General features: G+C 36.5%; 1 protein-coding gene across 4 annotated transcripts in view; it reads right to left on the reverse strand.

Annotated features, from left to right (window-relative positions):
- SSH2 (slingshot protein phosphatase 2) overlaps nucleotides 1-17,158 on the reverse strand; it is a 235,283-nt gene that overhangs the window by 166,657 nt on the left and 51,468 nt on the right. For 2 of the 4 annotated variants that reach the window (XM_072747902.1, XM_072747905.1), the window contains exon 2: nucleotides 12,348-12,428. The exons of the other annotated variants lie outside the window; for them this stretch is intronic. In XM_072747902.1, coding sequence (XP_072604003.1) covers nucleotides 12,348-12,428 — 81 coding nt within the window. The remainder of the gene's footprint in view (nucleotides 1-12,347; nucleotides 12,429-17,158) is intronic. 4 annotated transcript variants of the gene reach the window in all.

The following is a 17,158-nucleotide window of genomic DNA, read 5'->3' on the forward strand; positions in this document are numbered from 1 at the left end:
CTGTGCTTAGTGCTGCTCCACATTAAGACAGTTTAAATAGTTCAAGATAGAGATGTAGAACCAGACCAGTAGAAACGGAGACGGAAATGAATGGAGAAGGATATGAAACAGTAGTGCTTGCTTTAAAACAAGACTTAATGAGAGATGGAGCTGATCATAAGACCTGGACCTAATTCATATGGTAGAATTTAAATTATTATGACACAGCAACATCATATTTATGTTCCAGTGGCTTTTAATTGGTATTTACTTGTTATATGTACTCATAACAGGAAGGGCCATAAATTCTGAGTGCCAGAATTGCTTAATATAGTCCTGGCTGCTCTATAGCTCACTTTTAAGACATCTAAAAATGGCCCTAGTGAAGGTCTGCTAGCGTTAAAGAAGTTCTTTGAGAAGGAAACACACACACACACACACACACACACACACACACACACACACACACGTTATATACCAAAAACTGAAAAGGCAACCCCTCTCCCCCATGAAGATCACTGAGCACTTCCACAGATATAACCTGTACACTAATCAATTCCAAGGCTCTTCATAGCAGCCAGAGAGATTCAGGCTTAAATGGAGGGGACAGGTAGAGACGTGTAATAAAGAGTCTTTTTATCCTATATATTAACTTAGGGCAAATACAGTATTTCCTATCCTCTCTTCTTTGAGACTACAAGTAAGAGATTCTAGAGACCCTGGCTTAGTTGGGTACTGGATTGATTTTTAAAAATCTAAAGTAAATTTCAAAAACCCATTGTCTTTAAAATATGAATAAGACAACTTTGATATTCCAAAAGCTTCACCATTTGAATGAAACTCCTTATATTTAAGGCCTCTGTGTGTTTTAATTCTTCTGGTTATTTATTTATATAGTTTTTAGTAGTTGTAATCAGAGTCTATGTGTAAATTTTGTTCATTTTTATTTTATTTTTAAAGATTGTTTTAAGTACTCTCTACACCCAATGTGGGGCTTGAACTTACAAACCTGAGATCAAGAGTCTCGTGATCCACCAATTGAGTCAGCCAGGTGCCTCAAATTTTTTTCATTCTTAAATTTGTCATATCAAGCAAGGAGTAAATTACTCTCTTCTTGTGCCACATTGTATCTAGTACACACATCTACTCCATTATTGAACTTACACTATTTTTAATAATCTTATTTAGATATCTGTCTGTTTCTAGGCTGTGAGCATTTAAGGAAAGGAGTTGTCTTCTTTCTTTTAAAATAACATTTGTGGAATGAATGAATGAATGACTGGTGACAATGAAATTCTGTTCTACTCCTCTTTTTAATTATTTTAATACTTTTTTTTTTTTAACACATACACCTGGTATACAATTCAAAAAAGGACAATATGATAAACATTAAACAAGTCTCCATCTCACATCTGTTCCCTGAGCCAACAAGTTTTTCTCCATAAAGACAACTGCTGTTTATTATTTTATGTGCATTACCGGATACAATCTAGGCATATTTAAAGATCTAAATATATTCCTAACCTCTAATTTTTTCCCACACAAATGAAATATACATACTGCTTTACATATTGTTTTGTTTTGGTAAGATTTACTTACTTATTTTAGAGAGAGAAAATGAGGGGAAGGGAAGATGGAGAGGGAGGGAGAGAATCCTTAAGCAGACTCCCCACTGAGCTTGGAGATGGATATGGTACTTGATTCCAGGACCCTGAGATCATGACCTGAGCAGAAATCAAGAGTTGGTGGCTTAACCAACTGAGCCACCCAGGTGCCCTGTTCGTATTTTAATAGGAGATAATTCCATATTAACTCATATGGAAAGACTTTGATAGAATCTAGAATATTTAAAATTTTTTACTATTACAAATGACTTTGCAATGGATATCCTTGAATATATGAAATTTCACATACATAGGAATATTTCTGGAGGATAAATTCCTAATGAAATTTCTAGAGCAAATGCTATGGACATACAGAATTTTGATAGAAATTTTCAAAATGTCCTCCATGGAGCTCATCCTAATTTATAGTCCACCAACAATACATAGCATTGCTGCTTCCCCTATGTCCCCACCAACATAACACAATATCACACTTTTTTTTTTATCTATGCCAATCTGATGGGTAAATAATGGTATTGGTTATGAGGACTACGGAATATTTTTTCATATGGTGAAAAGCCATTTGTATATCTTTCTGCGAAAGTCTATTAGTTTCTTTTGCATATTGTTATGTTTCTGATCTTTAAAAAAATTGTAGAACACATTATGTATTATAGAAATTAGTTCTTTATCATACGTGTTGAAAAGCTTTTTCCAACATGTCGTCTTGTAAGTTTACAGGCTCTTCCAATGTAGAATTTTTGGCTTTATGTATTTGAATATATCAACGTTTTCTTTTATGATCTCTGAGTTTTGTGCCTAATGCCTTCAGAGTTAATATTACCATAGTTTACTTAACCATTCCCTTTCTCCTATTATTAAACATATTCACTAAAATTTTAGTACTATAATTTTCTCTTTAAACAATTTCCTTAGAAGAAGTTTTCCAGAATTAAATTTCTAGGTCAAAGAGTTTGGACATTATTATAACTTTTGACTGAACTGTCAGATTGCCAGGATTTATAATCTTCACCAATATAATCATCAAGTTAAGAAGTATACATGAATATCATGCACAGATCTTTTCTAAACATAAATTTATACTAGCATTATTCGAATCTATTAGGCTCATAATCCAGGGTTTAAAGACTTGCATCACACTTCTACAGAATCTGATCAGCCTAAGAACTGCTGTTATTTCCTGGGAAGAAAAAGAGTAAATGGACAAATTCTTCTGGAGCAAAGGGGGGAATTCAGAGGACTCTGCTGGAAAATCCTAGAGTAACTTGGCAAATTAAGCACTGCAGTAGAGTCAAAAGAAGACAGCAGCATTTAAATTCAAGGCTGTATTTCATCATTTACTTCCTTCTCTTCTTTCCCAAGAGCACAGTGTCCCTCCTGTCCAACATTCTTTCCAAGTATCTTGAGGTTCTAGCAACCATGTAACACATCTCAGTCAGCTTCTTCCTTTCGATGTCTTCTGCTTGGCTCCTGGATCAGCCCTTCAAGTTCTTTAAGTTCAACTAAGGCCAGGAAATAAGATGTTGATCCAAAATGGAAAATCCAGTCACAGCCCATGCATGCCAAGAGAGCACTTCCTTATGCAAATATACCTAGTATAGTTATAGCAGAGATTCTCAGATTCTTTGGGGGCTATGTCTCTCTATCATTTGCTGAAATTCATATTCTGCTTGCAATACTTTTTGCTATTTTAGGAGGAAAGAATTATTATTATAATTTCATAATCATAAATTTTATGAGGCCTCTTCTGGAAATTGGTACAGTGTCATGAAAGTACTGCTTGTCAGACCAAATAGGAGAGTCAAAAGCCTGGGGTAGATTCCATGCACATATCTGACAGGCAGTATAGTTTGGTGAGCAGAGCCTTGGAAATCAGACTTGAATTTCACCACTTACTAGATGTGTGATACTAAGCAAATCCCTGAGCTATTCTGAACTAAAATATCACCATGTTAGAAAAGCCCTTCTTGACCATCCTTTATCTAAATGGCTATTCTCCCTTATTATTATTCCCCCCATTTGTATTTTTCATTCCACTATCACATTTTATAATTGAATACTTATTTATTTTTTATCATGTGTGTTCCTCTGTAAATTCCATTAAGGACGGGGTTTAATTTGTTCACCACAGGATACTCACTGACTAGCATGGTACATACCACAGAGTAGGCTCAAATAACTGTAGAATAAATGAGCTTAATTTCACTGACCCTAAAACATTATTTAATATGAATAATACACATAAAAAAATATAATACAGAGCCAGGAACATGGTTAGTGTCCAAGAAATGTTAGCCATTTTAGTTATAGTTCGCAGCAAGTCATGGCCTTTGTAGCTCAACTTTCCTAACTGTAAAGTGAAAGGAAAAGTTACTAACCCTTCTCTACTGCCAAAGTACACTGTAAGATTACAAAAAATAAACAAAAGGCATTAGAAGGAACTAAGAAGATAGGATTCATTAAGATTAAGAATTTGTTAAATTTACAACTCTCCCATGACATTTATCTTAAATCAGGGCCATCCACTGCTCTCTCTAGGATTAGGAGTTCTTGCCTAATAGTCTGAAATTGCAAATTCACTAGGACTTCACCCTAACCACTAAGTAAAAAGATATTTGGGAGAGCAAATTAGGGTTGAGAAGAGCTGTGCTTGAGTACAACAGTGGCAGTACTCTAGAAATTAACAGAAAGAATGGAGAATTAATCTGGCTATAAAATAGTCCAGTGATATATCCAATTTCCAGTGATATGTACTATCTTACCTCTTGAAACATGAACTTGTTATTAAGCTACCTCCTCTTTCCTTAAACTTCTGTCAACAGTTTGTCTTTACAATATCTCAAATTCAGTCTTCAGAAGCCCCTAGATCTGTAATCTTATAATTCCTCCCTAGTGAATTTCTAAGAACCATGATTCTCAACACGGGTGCATGAAGTACCACCAATGGACCTTTGTAAAGAATAAAGATGTCCAAAATCCGCTGAATGAAAAAGTTGCTAAGATTTGAGTGTCTATTTTTTAAAAGCTCCACAGATTATTCTGGTGCAAAAAACAGAGCTAATAACCACTATTCCATTTGCCCCTGACCTCCTAGCACCAGAAAAACAATATTTCATTCAAGAGCAAAGGCAATCCAGCATTAGGATAAAAGCTCAGAGTATCAGGCAGACTTAGCTGTCACTGCCAGCAGGATCACACACCTCAGGCAAGCCTCTGTTTCTTCAGCATTAAATGGGAAATACTAGGAGTACTTAACCTCAAAGACTTGGATTTAACACTAACTTGTATGAAAATCACCTAGAATGTTTGGCAAATAATAAGGGCTAAATAGATTGCCTTGCTAACCTTCCAAAAGGTAAATTATTTCCAAGCTACAAGCTAAAAACTGTCTGTATAATTTTATTAATGAAAAAACCTACAAGTCATGCCATCTTCTGGTTTTCTTGCTTTCCTAAATCAAAATAAGGAACAAATACACCTGAACAGGCCCTGCCTCAGATTATGAAAGCAAGATAACTCAGCTAGTCAGAGACTTTTATTTGGTTGATTTTATAAATTAGACCAAGCTTTTGGTGTCCGCCTGCAATTGTTTCACTGCTACATTCTATATCCTTGTGCCAAATATCTCTGGTCAAAAGAAGGACCAGAAGTCGGACCAATATAAATCCAGCACAGGTGAAAGCAAGCATCATTTTTAGATTCCATTACCCAAGGCATTAAATATGTGCAACTTGCAAATCATTATGCTAGGCACTGTGGAAAATATAAGGATGTATATATAAGAGAACATTTCTGGCCCTTCAATTATCGTTTTATGAATTTAAATATATTTTACTTATTTTTTAAAGATTTATTTATGAGAGCAAGAGTGCTTGCACTCATACACAATCACAGCAGGGAGGTGCAGAGAGGGTCTTAGGTCGACTCCAAGCTGAGTGTGGAGCCCAATGTGGGCTCTATCTCGCCACCCTGTGATCATGACCTGAGCTGAAACCAAGAGTCAGAGGCTTAACCAAGTGTGCCACCCAGGTGCCCCTAAATACTGTAATTTAGAAATGCCCACAAGGCAAATCAAGGATGGTGAAGAAAAGGAAAGATGGTCAAGATGTCCATTTTTTCCTTCTCCTCCTCTACAGAGCTGGACTATAAACTTAAATTGTGCCCACAGACAACAGTGGCACTGTCCTGACGCTGTAGAAAAGATGGTGACACTAGGGAATCCTACATCTGCCCCTGCTCTCTACTTAGCACAGAAAATGTGTCAGGCCCTCTAAGTACCTTATATAAATCATCTCATTTGATACTAACAACTCTCTGAGACAAGGACTATTATTACCCCCATTTTACAGATGGGGAAGTGAGGCTTAGAGAAGTGAAGTCATAAAGCCAGGAAGTGGTGGAGCTGTGACTCTGACCCAGGTTGTCTGAGCCTGAGCTCTTTATTACATGATGTTGAGCCCTGATTCTGGGGGCTAAAAAGGGTTGTCTAAAGAGCACAGCCTCATGCTCACATCAAAATCATGTGGTCAAGAAGCCACAATAGTGGTTACCTCGGGGGCTGAGGGTGACGATGGCTGAGAAGGGAGAAAAGGGCGTATTTAGCAAAAGGGGGAATTGGTGGAGGGGGGTGGTAATATTCCATTTCTTGTTCTAGGTACAGGTTATGCAGTTTCAATGTGTCTTTGTGAAAATTCATCAAGATATAAATAAAAGTGCAAGGTAAGTGCACTTCTCCACATGTATATTTTATTTCAATTAAAGTAAAATATACAAAGTCTAAAAGTGGTCTTTAATACTTTGTCTGTATACCAGCTCCTAGTAGTACTGATGAAGGAAGAATAAGTCTTTATAACCTCATGGAAAATCTTGCCCTTAACTGACACAGGTTCACTGAGGATTTGGATCACTGAATTTCACTATCTTGCTCCTCTTTTAACAGAAGCCTAGCCAGGGAGTTTCACTGAATAGAAGTTAAATGCATTGTAACTGAGTTATTGAATGCAAAGGCAACTCTTAGGATTCTAATCAATATCCGGGAATCCCTGGGTGGCTTGGTGGTTTAGTGCCTGCCTTTGGCACAGGGAGTGATCCTGGAGTCCCGGGATGCAGTCCCACATCGGGCTCCCTGCATGGAGCCTGCTTCTCCCTCTGCCTGTATCTCTGCCTCTCTCTCTCTCTCTCCTCTGTGTCTTTCACGAATAAACAAATAAAAAATCTTAAAAAAAAAAAAAAAAAGGATTCTAGTCAATTTCCTATTTCGTCCATTCTTAAGGAAACAGATATTACAGACATTGCAGATTGGAGCTCTGATTGAGGAGGTACAAAAATTAGCACAGCTTAGAGTTAAAACAGTGGTTTTTAATCCCTCATTCACATTAAAATAATTCTGGAACCACTTACAAAATACCTATATTTGGGTCCCACTCACAGAGATCCTGATTTAACTAGACTGGGGTGAGACTCTTATTAAATTATTTTAAAAGGTCGCCAGGTGGACAGCCTGGGTGGCTCAGCGGTATTGCGCCCCCTTCAGCCCAGGTGTGATCCTAGAGACCCGGGATCGAGTTCCACATCCGGCTCCCTGCATGGAGCCTGCTTTTCCCTCTGCCTGTATTTCTGCCTCTCTTTCTCTCTCAATCTCTGTGTGTGTGTGTGTGTGTGTGTGTCTCAAATCAATCAATCAATCAATCAATCAATCTTAAAAAAAAAGGTCACCAGGTGACTCTAGTGCGCACACTAGTCATCTAGTGATGTACTAGTGTACATCTCAGACGTAATGAGATGTACAGAGTTAAACAATAAGGGTGATTTTAAAAATAACCTCTGTATATCTAAGATTACTACAAATCTCATTTTCCCTCAATTAAGTCCACTCACGCAGGTAAGATTTTTAAAAAGAAAAGTTGAAAATTATTTCTCATTTGTTATTCTAAGATAAAATCGTTGAGGTATGCTTTCTGATTATATCTTATTCTGGAAAAAGAAAAATAAATTTGGCATCACAGGAGGCCTTTTGCCAATTTCTTCATTTAGATCAGACTCCCTCCAAAGGGAAAAACAGGAATACCATTCATGGTGAAACTATGTTTTTGCCATCGGCAACACTTTTATCCTGTTCTCTGACCAGGTGCCCTAATAAGTAATCACTCTACTACGCAGCAGAGGTGATGTAGAAACAATTCAAATAATCCTCAACTCTGGTGGGACAGCTGTTTGCTGTTGGTTAACTGGTCATTTGGAACCCATAATAAAACTCACATCTTCTTAGCAACAAATTTACTTTTTTTTTTGCTTTTTATATTTGTGTTGTCCAGTGAAATGATTATCTCTGCAAATGAACCTGAAAAAAGGAAAAAAATATAGTACTAAGAGCAGAATGAAAGAAGATAAATACAAATCATCAGAAACAACCAGATGCACATACTGTCGGCCTACACACCATCACCACCTTCCAGCCAACTACTTTGGTATCATTGTTTCTGTAGATTATGCACAATATATAGTTGTTGCATGTGTCTGCTCACAATCTCTAGAGTCTTACAAAAGCAGGTTTAACGACAATAGCAGTTTTCCCCTTTTAAATACAGTTTTACTTTCTGAGCTTATAAATCAGTCATTGTTTTGATCATCCCATATACCAGATTCCAAGACTTAAAACATACAAGAAAAATAAGATGTTTCAGGAGAATCCTGAAGATTAAAGTCCCTTCTATTCTCAGTCCATAGGCTGGCTACTCAATAGCAGGCCTTGAATTAGCGCTTGCTTTATCTTAATGCTAATAACTTTTTACAATTCTTAAATCCTTTATCTTAAACTTAGTGAGATTTAAACATTCTCTCTCTCCAAAGTCATTCTTCCACTCCATAAAATGACTACAAGAGAAAACTTCCACAGAAGTTGTCATCTAGAAGGACACTGGTATGTTACACTGGTATGTTCTGAGACACCTGTCTTGCCCTAGAAAAGAACACAAATCTACAGTTTAAAAATGTAAAGCATACTAACCCAAATAATCCTTACATTTTAGATTTTCCTTTGTTTTTGTCTGCCTTCTCGACATTTGATTCAAGGGTGGCCTTTTCTTTTTTTCTTTATTTTATTTATTTTTTTATTTTTTTAAAGATTTTCTTTATTTATGAGAGACACAGAGAGAGAGGCAGAGAAATGGGCAGAGGGAGAAGCAGGCTCCATGCAGGGAGCCCGATGTGGGACTCGATCTCAGGTCACCGAGATCATGCCCTGAGCCAAAGGCAGATGCTCAACCACTGAGCCACCCAAGCGCCCTTTTTCTTTCTTTAATAACAAAAGGCTAACACTCTTTCCTTTCACTGGGTTAATCAAACAAAATGCTGTTTTGATTGCATTAAAGGAAAATGCATTCTCTACAAGGATTTAATATCCAGGCAAAGGAATGAAACAGACCACAAAAATAGTATGACCATCTACATGTGTCTCCTCCTGTTTGGCAGGGTGGGAGTGGGGTCAGAGAAGCAGGGAGAGGAGAGAAAGAAATAGCTGTTTTGAGGAAATAAGCTAATGTAACAAGCATTTTCCTGACCTCTAGGGTGGGGAAGATATAAGCCTGCAATGGTAATGAACTTACTTGTTTCTAATTGAACCCTCACAAACATAATCAAAATTCCAGCTCCCACAGAGCTTTTTCTCCTTTAAGGCAGAATAGCAGCAGGTCTGGGATGAGGGGTGAAGAGGACTCTCAGGAGTCTCAGTGGCTATTGCAGCCACCAGTACCCCAACCTGCTTTAGTCACTGTCTATGATCTTTCTCATCTGAAGCCGAAGGGAAACTCCTGCAGCGAGGGCCACTACCTTCTTCCTCTCCAGCCTTTGCCAGTCACATTGTCAACCCTGCTCTGGGGCAGACAGTCCCTTTTCCCATGATGGAGGCCTCCAACAGCCCTGTGCACAGCAAAGGGAATAAGAAGCAGCCTCTACCCTTTATCTGGTTCCCTAGAGGCTGAATAGGCCCAGAGAAGAGGCAGAAGCCTTTCTATATTCCTCCCCTCTCTTCCAAGAAAGCCCCAGGAGATCTAAGGCAGTCAGTCCTCTTCCAGAGAAAGAGCTTATCCCTTCTTTGCCTCCACCCAAGTTTCCTTCCACTCATTCAAGTATTTCTTTTCTTCTCCTCATATACTGCATATGAATGATTTTCTCCTCTCCTTTTTAAGAACTTCTATGAATATCCGTAAAACTAAGTTGTTGAAGCATAGAGTGTACAGTTCTCCCAGGGTAGATTCTTTAAAAAAATAAAATAAAATAAATTTTAAAAAATTCAGCTTTATTGAGGTATAATTGACAAATGAAATTGTAAGATTTTAAAGTGTACATCATGGTGATTTGATATACATATACACTGTGAAAAGATTCTCCCCATCTGGTTAATTAATATATTCATCACTTCACATATTTATCTTCTGTATTAAAACATTTAGGTTCTGCTTTTTTAGCAATATCAATTATAAAATGCAATGTTATCAACTACAGTCACCATGTTTTACATTAGATCATCAGACCTTGTGCATCCTATAGCTGAAAGTTTGGTGTTAGGGTAGATTCTATACTTTATGCCTAACCTCCATTGCCTTGGGCCCAGTGATTAGTGCATGACAGTCAATCAATGCTTGGAGAATAAAGGAATGAATACATGCACGTGTGTGTAAGTGAATGAGTGAATACAGCCAACCAAAGTTTAGAATTCGGTTATCCTGAGATTGAAAAAGTCCTTCAGTGATTAACTTTACCTCCTACTCTTCTTTATGACAGTTAACTTCTATTTCAAACAGTTATCAAGATCTCATGCCATTTCCTTTGAAGAAAATTCAAAGTGGGTCTTTCAATCAGTTTACTCTCCAGTTTGGTTTTCAAGTGTAAGCCTTCAAACTGGGAAGGAGCTCTTCAATCTTTTTTAATGTGAGGGAGGGGATGGGGAGCTAAGGAAAGGGAAAAAGACATACTTGGGGACGTACTCCCCAAGCAAACAAATCAGGAGGAGAATCCAATACTTTTTAAAAGCCAGCTAGTACGTGTAACCACTTTTGCCTTATGAAGAGGAAAAGACAACAAACCTAACTTAAATGAATGAAAGGTCTGGCAATTAAATAAAGCAATCCAGAATAATCTGCAAATACATATACCCAACTAATAGTTTCTCAGAGACCCACTAAAAGTAGTTATCTTTTCTCCACATGTGTACAACTTCATAAAAATATTCTTCATATAGCTTGCCATGTACTGGTTTCTTTAAGATGAAATCAGCCAAAAAATAAGCCAGTCCGATAAAGAGGATGCCACTGCTGACTGAACCAAATAAATCTTGAGGAAACTATATAAAGAGCCTTGGCATATATCCTATCAATGACGATGTTACCTGCTGACAATGAGATCACTGATGGGTGTCAGCCGAGATCTGGTGTCAGTGCTGCCCCTGCTTATCATACAACACTGGGCAAAGACTATAACCTTTCCATCCCCAGTCTGTCATCTGCAAAATGTTGATAATAAATAAGTGTTCTTGTGAATCCCTCAGTTAATGTTTTCAAACACTAGGAAATGAGTACAGCTCTAGCTATTAGTGAGTGAGTCACAATAACTAACTTCCTGCCATTCCACATTCATCATCAATGCTGAATGAAGTGCAACCAGATAAGTCAATGTAATAGTTGAATGAGGTCCTGAAATAGTGATCACCTTCTTTGTGCAATGAAGGTGAAGTAAAGAAGACAGTCTACAAGTAGGCAGTACTATGGTGATATACTTAAGAGGCACAGCTCACTTCGAGAAATAAAGTTTCAATTGGTGAAACTTTAACAATATTTATAAAATGCCTACTGTGTACAGTAAACATCCTGAAACAGACAGAATCCAGATTTTATCAAGGTTTGTAGAACCTAGTTTTAGCCATGGCTAGTAAAGGTAATTATCCTGTTGGAAGAGATTTACATTTGTTAAAAGTCAATTTAAGGGCACCTGAGTGGCTAAGTCGATTGAGCATCTGCCTTCAGCTCAGGTCTTGATCCTCGCATCCTGGCATCAAGCCCACCTTAGGCTCCTTGCTCAGCGGGGAGCCCGTTCTTCCTTCTCCCTCTGCCCGCCCCCCTTGTGCTCTCTCTCTTCTTCTCAAATAAATAAATAAAACCTTAAAAAAAAAAGTCAGTTTAAGTCCTCTAATTTCAGCCTGATTGCACAGGTAATTTGCAATAATCAAGCAATTATGTTGGGGATCAGGCCAGATAAATAAAATCTATAACATCTCATGAAATGTAGTTAGATAGCTCCACATTTGAAATGACCCAGTAATTATAATATTGTATAGCTTAACATTATCAACAACCAGGATGTGTTAGGTTTATGTATGTGGGGTATAAAGGTCCAGTGACAGCACTAATACCAAGCAATTGCCATGGGGAAAGGGAAACTATTGACAATTAAAAAATGTAAAAACCCACAAAACAATCATCCTTTGTTGAGGGAGAACTTACTCAAAGTTCCAGGATACAATATCTTTCTACTTTATAGCTATACCTTGAGTGGAGATTACTATGCATACATATATACCATACTATTTATATATATATACTCATTCTAAGTTACTTACTATATATTTGGCTGAGTGACACCAAATAGATGAAATAATAGGTGCTATTTCAATTGCATTTAAGAGCCAGATTCATCTAAAAAGCTTTCACTTGAAATACCAAAGGCTGTATAAAACATATACCTACGTACATTGGAACCACTAAAGATATCTGATTCTTCACATTCACGGCAAAGTAACACTGCTGATTCACTGTCTTCCAAATGAGAGCTCTGTAATATAAACAACATCATTTCAGAGATCCAAATGAATGGGGCCATAGGCATGAGGGAAAAGCCAGCAGAAATCACTGAATCATGTTAGCTCATAGGTGAGAAGGTGCAATTCTGATTAATGATGTCTATTTTGGAGAGAATAAAGCCAATGAGTTGATTGGTTAGGTGACTAGAAAACTGATTGAGGAATGTTTGATTAGCTTGAAGCATTTTCTATGGTTTCCAATTTGGGCAATGGGGTGTCCGCTTTCTGTAAAGATGGAGGACATGGTATACACTCTGGACACTTCTCGGAATGGGGTAGGTTTGTGTTCATTTATCCTCATATCCAAAGGTACATATTTGATATGATTGTTTAGAGTCAGGCTTTAGAATATAGCATAGGACATGATTGGGGTATCTAACTACCAGCCTCATTAGCTCTCTGCTAACAAGTGTTTATAAGAACAGCCAAAAGATATGCCCTACCCAAGTCCCCCTGACAGATGCCAGAAAACAATTTAAAACCTTTCTTCCACTATCCAATCTCTTTTTCAGAATCTGTCTAGAAGATAGATACAGAAAACGAGACAAAGGAGTGAAACAATTAGCTGGTAACACAAGACTATTTTTCCCTTATGAATAACACCACCACAAAAGAGGAGAAAAAAAACTCCAACTCTGACCCATTAAGTTCCATCCAAATGTTTGCTGTTTGAGTAACAGCTGCTGGAAACTGAGCTTTCCCTACATAGAGATGTAGATGCTATGTCATCAAAACTTCCCATTATCATATTATCCAGCAATCCCACTTCTGGGTATAAATCCAGAAGAACTAAGATCAGGATCTGTAAAAGATGTCTGTACTCTCATGTTCATTGCAGCATTATTTACAACAGCCAAGATAACAGAATCAACCTAGAAGTCCAGATATAATACACGTATCTATCTATTTATATATATATATATATATTTTTTTAAAGATTTATTTTTATTTATGATAGACAGAGAGAGAGAGAGAGAGACAGGCAGAGGGAGAAGCAGGCTCCATGCCAGGAGCCCGACACGGGACTCTATCCCAGGACTCCAGGATCGCGCCCTGGGCCAAAGGCAGGCACGAAACCACTGAGCCACCCAGGGATCCCCCCTATCTATCTATATTATAGCGTTCTCTCTCTCTCTCTATTATTCAGCCTGAAAAACAGGAAGTCCTAAGTGAAATAAGTCAGTTATAGAAAGATGAAAACTACATGATTCCATATATTTGAGGTATCCAAAATAAACTCACAGTAGCAGAGAGTAGAATGCTGGTTGCCGGAGGGCCAAGGGGAGGAGTAAATAGAGAATTTTTGTTTAATAGGTATAAAGTTTCAGATTGTAAAATGAAAAAGTTATAGAGATCCACTGTACCACATACTGCCTATTGTTAATAATACTCTATTGTGCTTTTAAAATTTTTGTTAGGAGGGCAGATCTCAGGTTAAATGATCTTACCACAAAACAACAAAAAAATGCGAAGAGGCACAAGGAAACTTTTGGAGGTAATAGATTTGGTGATGGTTACAATGATGGTTTCACAGGTGTGTATGTCCAAACTCATCAAATTGTATATATTAACTATGTGTAGTTTTTTAAATCAATTATACCTCAATAAAGTTTTTAAATAAATGACAAAAAAACTTCTCACTATTACTGGCTGAAATTTAATCACATATAACTACTCTGTGGCTAACCTAGTTGACTCTTACTTTGATTTTTCAAAGCTGAAACTATGTTTCAACCCATTGAATACCCGCAGAGATTAAGAGTTTTAGAGTGGAAATAAATGAAAGTAAAGTTCATTGTTATTATTCCTGGTAACTGCCTTTTCCTGGTTTATTTCCTTCTTTCTTTTTCCTACCTTGATCCTTTGCTTACTTTAGTTTTCTTTATTACAACCAAATCTCATCTCCATTATCCCTCTCTCTTCCTCTTTTATAAAATAAAACAGAAACAACCAAATAGTTAAATCACTTTTTAAATCCTGCAAATACATTTGTTTTTACTTTCTCTTTCTTTTAAAATTTTTTAATCTATTTTTATTTATTTATTCTTACTCCCTTGCATTTTGGAGGGGGGGAAAATAAGAACTTTTAAAAAAAGATTTATTTATTTTAAGGGGGGAATGGGGTAACTGGGTGATGGGCATTAAGGAGGGCACTGGATGTGATGAGCACTGGGTGTTACATGTAATCTCATAACCCTGAGATCATGACCAGAGCCAAAATCAAGAGCTGGACCCTTAACCAAGACACCTACCCCGGGAAAAAATAAGAACATATACCTCCCATTTGTATTTTTTAAAAATCAGACTACAAAATACTTGAAGACTTCTAAAGTCATATTAGAAAGGCTAAAGGCATAATAATAATAAAAAAAAAAAAAAACCCACACAAAGGATCTGAAGGAATAAGGTAGAGATCAAAACTGCTTTCAATTCTCCCAAATACTCATATCACAACAGATGATAAAATAGGTAATGTTAAGCATATCAAAAGTAGCTTGTCACTGCCACAGAGTATACAATTAATCCAAATTACACTAGTTAAGATTTTAAAGTTTTCACTCTTGTAAATATTTCAACATGTTTACTTGAGCTCTTTAAAATAGCTTCAAGAAAAAAAAAAAATAAAGTAGCTTCAAGAAAGAGGTCCTGTAACAACTTGCACTCCTAAAGTTATTTTAAGACTTTACTGCAGACTTATTAATTGCAATTTAATTCATTAAGATACAAAGTATCAATTTAAGTATACTGGTTGCATTAGAAATAATTGGTTCACAGAACAAGTATTTACTTGCAAACAACATACTTAGTTCCAAATTAATTCCAATCCTAAAGGAAGACAAAGGATATTTCAAGTTTTTTCCTCTGCTTTCTGGGGTACTTGGTAATTCCAGTCGCTGAGTTGAGTTGTTCCTGGGTTCTGCAGAGTGAACTGCCATACTTTATAACTATGAATGTATATTAAAGAATTCTATTAATGAACGAATGAATATTTAGGAATTCTATTTATATAATTTAGCACATTAAGTCAAATGAGAAAACTATAGGATTATCTAAATATATTGATGCTAAAAAAAGTATTTGATAAAATTAACACTTTCAGTACACTATAAATAAAAGATGCTTCCTTTACTCACTCTTTAGGTGGGCTTTCATATATACACAGTACTCAAGTTGGTAGGCCCTTACCCCAATTTGGCCTTGCCTGAATTTCATATTGAACAAAAACCTCCAATGTTTTTCTAGCATGAGGATGGTGATCATCCCCACTTGGTACTGCAGATACCAATTCTCCTTTCTTTTCCCTCTTTCCCTTCCTTCTTTCTTTCCCTCCTTCTTCCCTTTTAAATGTCCTTTTGGTCACTTCAGTAGGAATTTTGAAGAGGATAAAGTCAAACTCATGTTTTTTTTTGCATTAGAAGTGCCAAGTTCAAATCTTAACTAATTGAGTTCATATCATAGTTCTACCACCTATTAACCATGTGATGTTGAACACATTACTTAATTTCTCTGAGCTCAATTTCCTCATTCATAAATATAGGAACAACAATAGCATCTACCTAATAGGGTCAATGGAAAGATTGCATGAGAGATAACATAGGAAGAGCACTTAGCATGACTTAGCTACTGATGTTCTACTGTTGCTGCTGCTGTTGCTAATAATAATATGATAGCAATAATAATCTCCATACTACATGTAAAAAGCTTACAAAATTGCATTAAATTCTCTTTCAAAGGAACTTTTGCTATCTAGGGAAATTCTGCTCCTATAAAATTATAAGTGTTTCAATTCTAAATAGAGACAACTTGTATTCCCTATATAACCCTGAAGTGTTGAGCTCACAATGAGTCATTTGTTACAATTTATTGTACCCCTACTAAGTAATTTTCTGGGTGCTGAATTAAATACAGTAAAACTCTAAACAAAAAGGGAAAGATAACTGAGTAGGTTCCAGAATTGTTTTTGTTTTTTATGGAGATGCAAAAACTACAAAAATAAGGATATGGCTCTGTGAAAATATGCTCCTTTGGCTAAGTATTGTTTGGAGAAAAACAGGGACTAAGATTGTTGGTAGTAAACACATCCATATATAACAAGAAATCTCAATCCAGAACAGCTTCTAAGCAACAATTATAGTAATAAAATGTTGCAATTTTTATATGGAATGTATGATGCAAGGACTCATGTCCTAAGGAGGATGTTTTGAAGAGTGTTAAAATCTAAGTAGTGCAGTTACCTAACAATTTGCAAGCAGAAGTCTTAAGAAATAATCCCACAAGAGTCAAAACCTTTTGCTATTCTTAAGAGTCTTTTATTCTATTCTTGTTACAGTTTATGTGATTTTAAGAAGCAGAAAACACTATTACATTTCTTGTATCTTTTATATTTTCTTCTCCAACTTCTTTGGGGGGTTCTAAGTGAACACACTACAGTAGTTCTTAAAAAAAAAACAAAACTAGAGATTTAGAAAATATACTATTAGACACCATACCATAAAATATGTGTGTACCTTAAAGCCTGGTGAACACTTTGGGACTAAGAGTGTTTAACCCTTAAAAGGCCAAGGCAAGAAGTAGGTATTATTTATCCTGACACATACATGTAGCTGGCTTGACAAAGTGATTTCACAGCCTAATGATGACCTAAGTGAGACAATTCTCTCTCTGTAGTCCCTAACCCCAAGTTACACATTTAAAAACTCCC

Source organism: Vulpes vulpes, chromosome 2 (genome assembly GCF_048418805.1).
Source record: "Vulpes vulpes isolate BD-2025 chromosome 2, VulVul3, whole genome shotgun sequence".
In the NCBI taxonomy this organism is placed as follows: Eukaryota; Metazoa; Chordata; class Mammalia; order Carnivora; family Canidae; genus Vulpes; species Vulpes vulpes.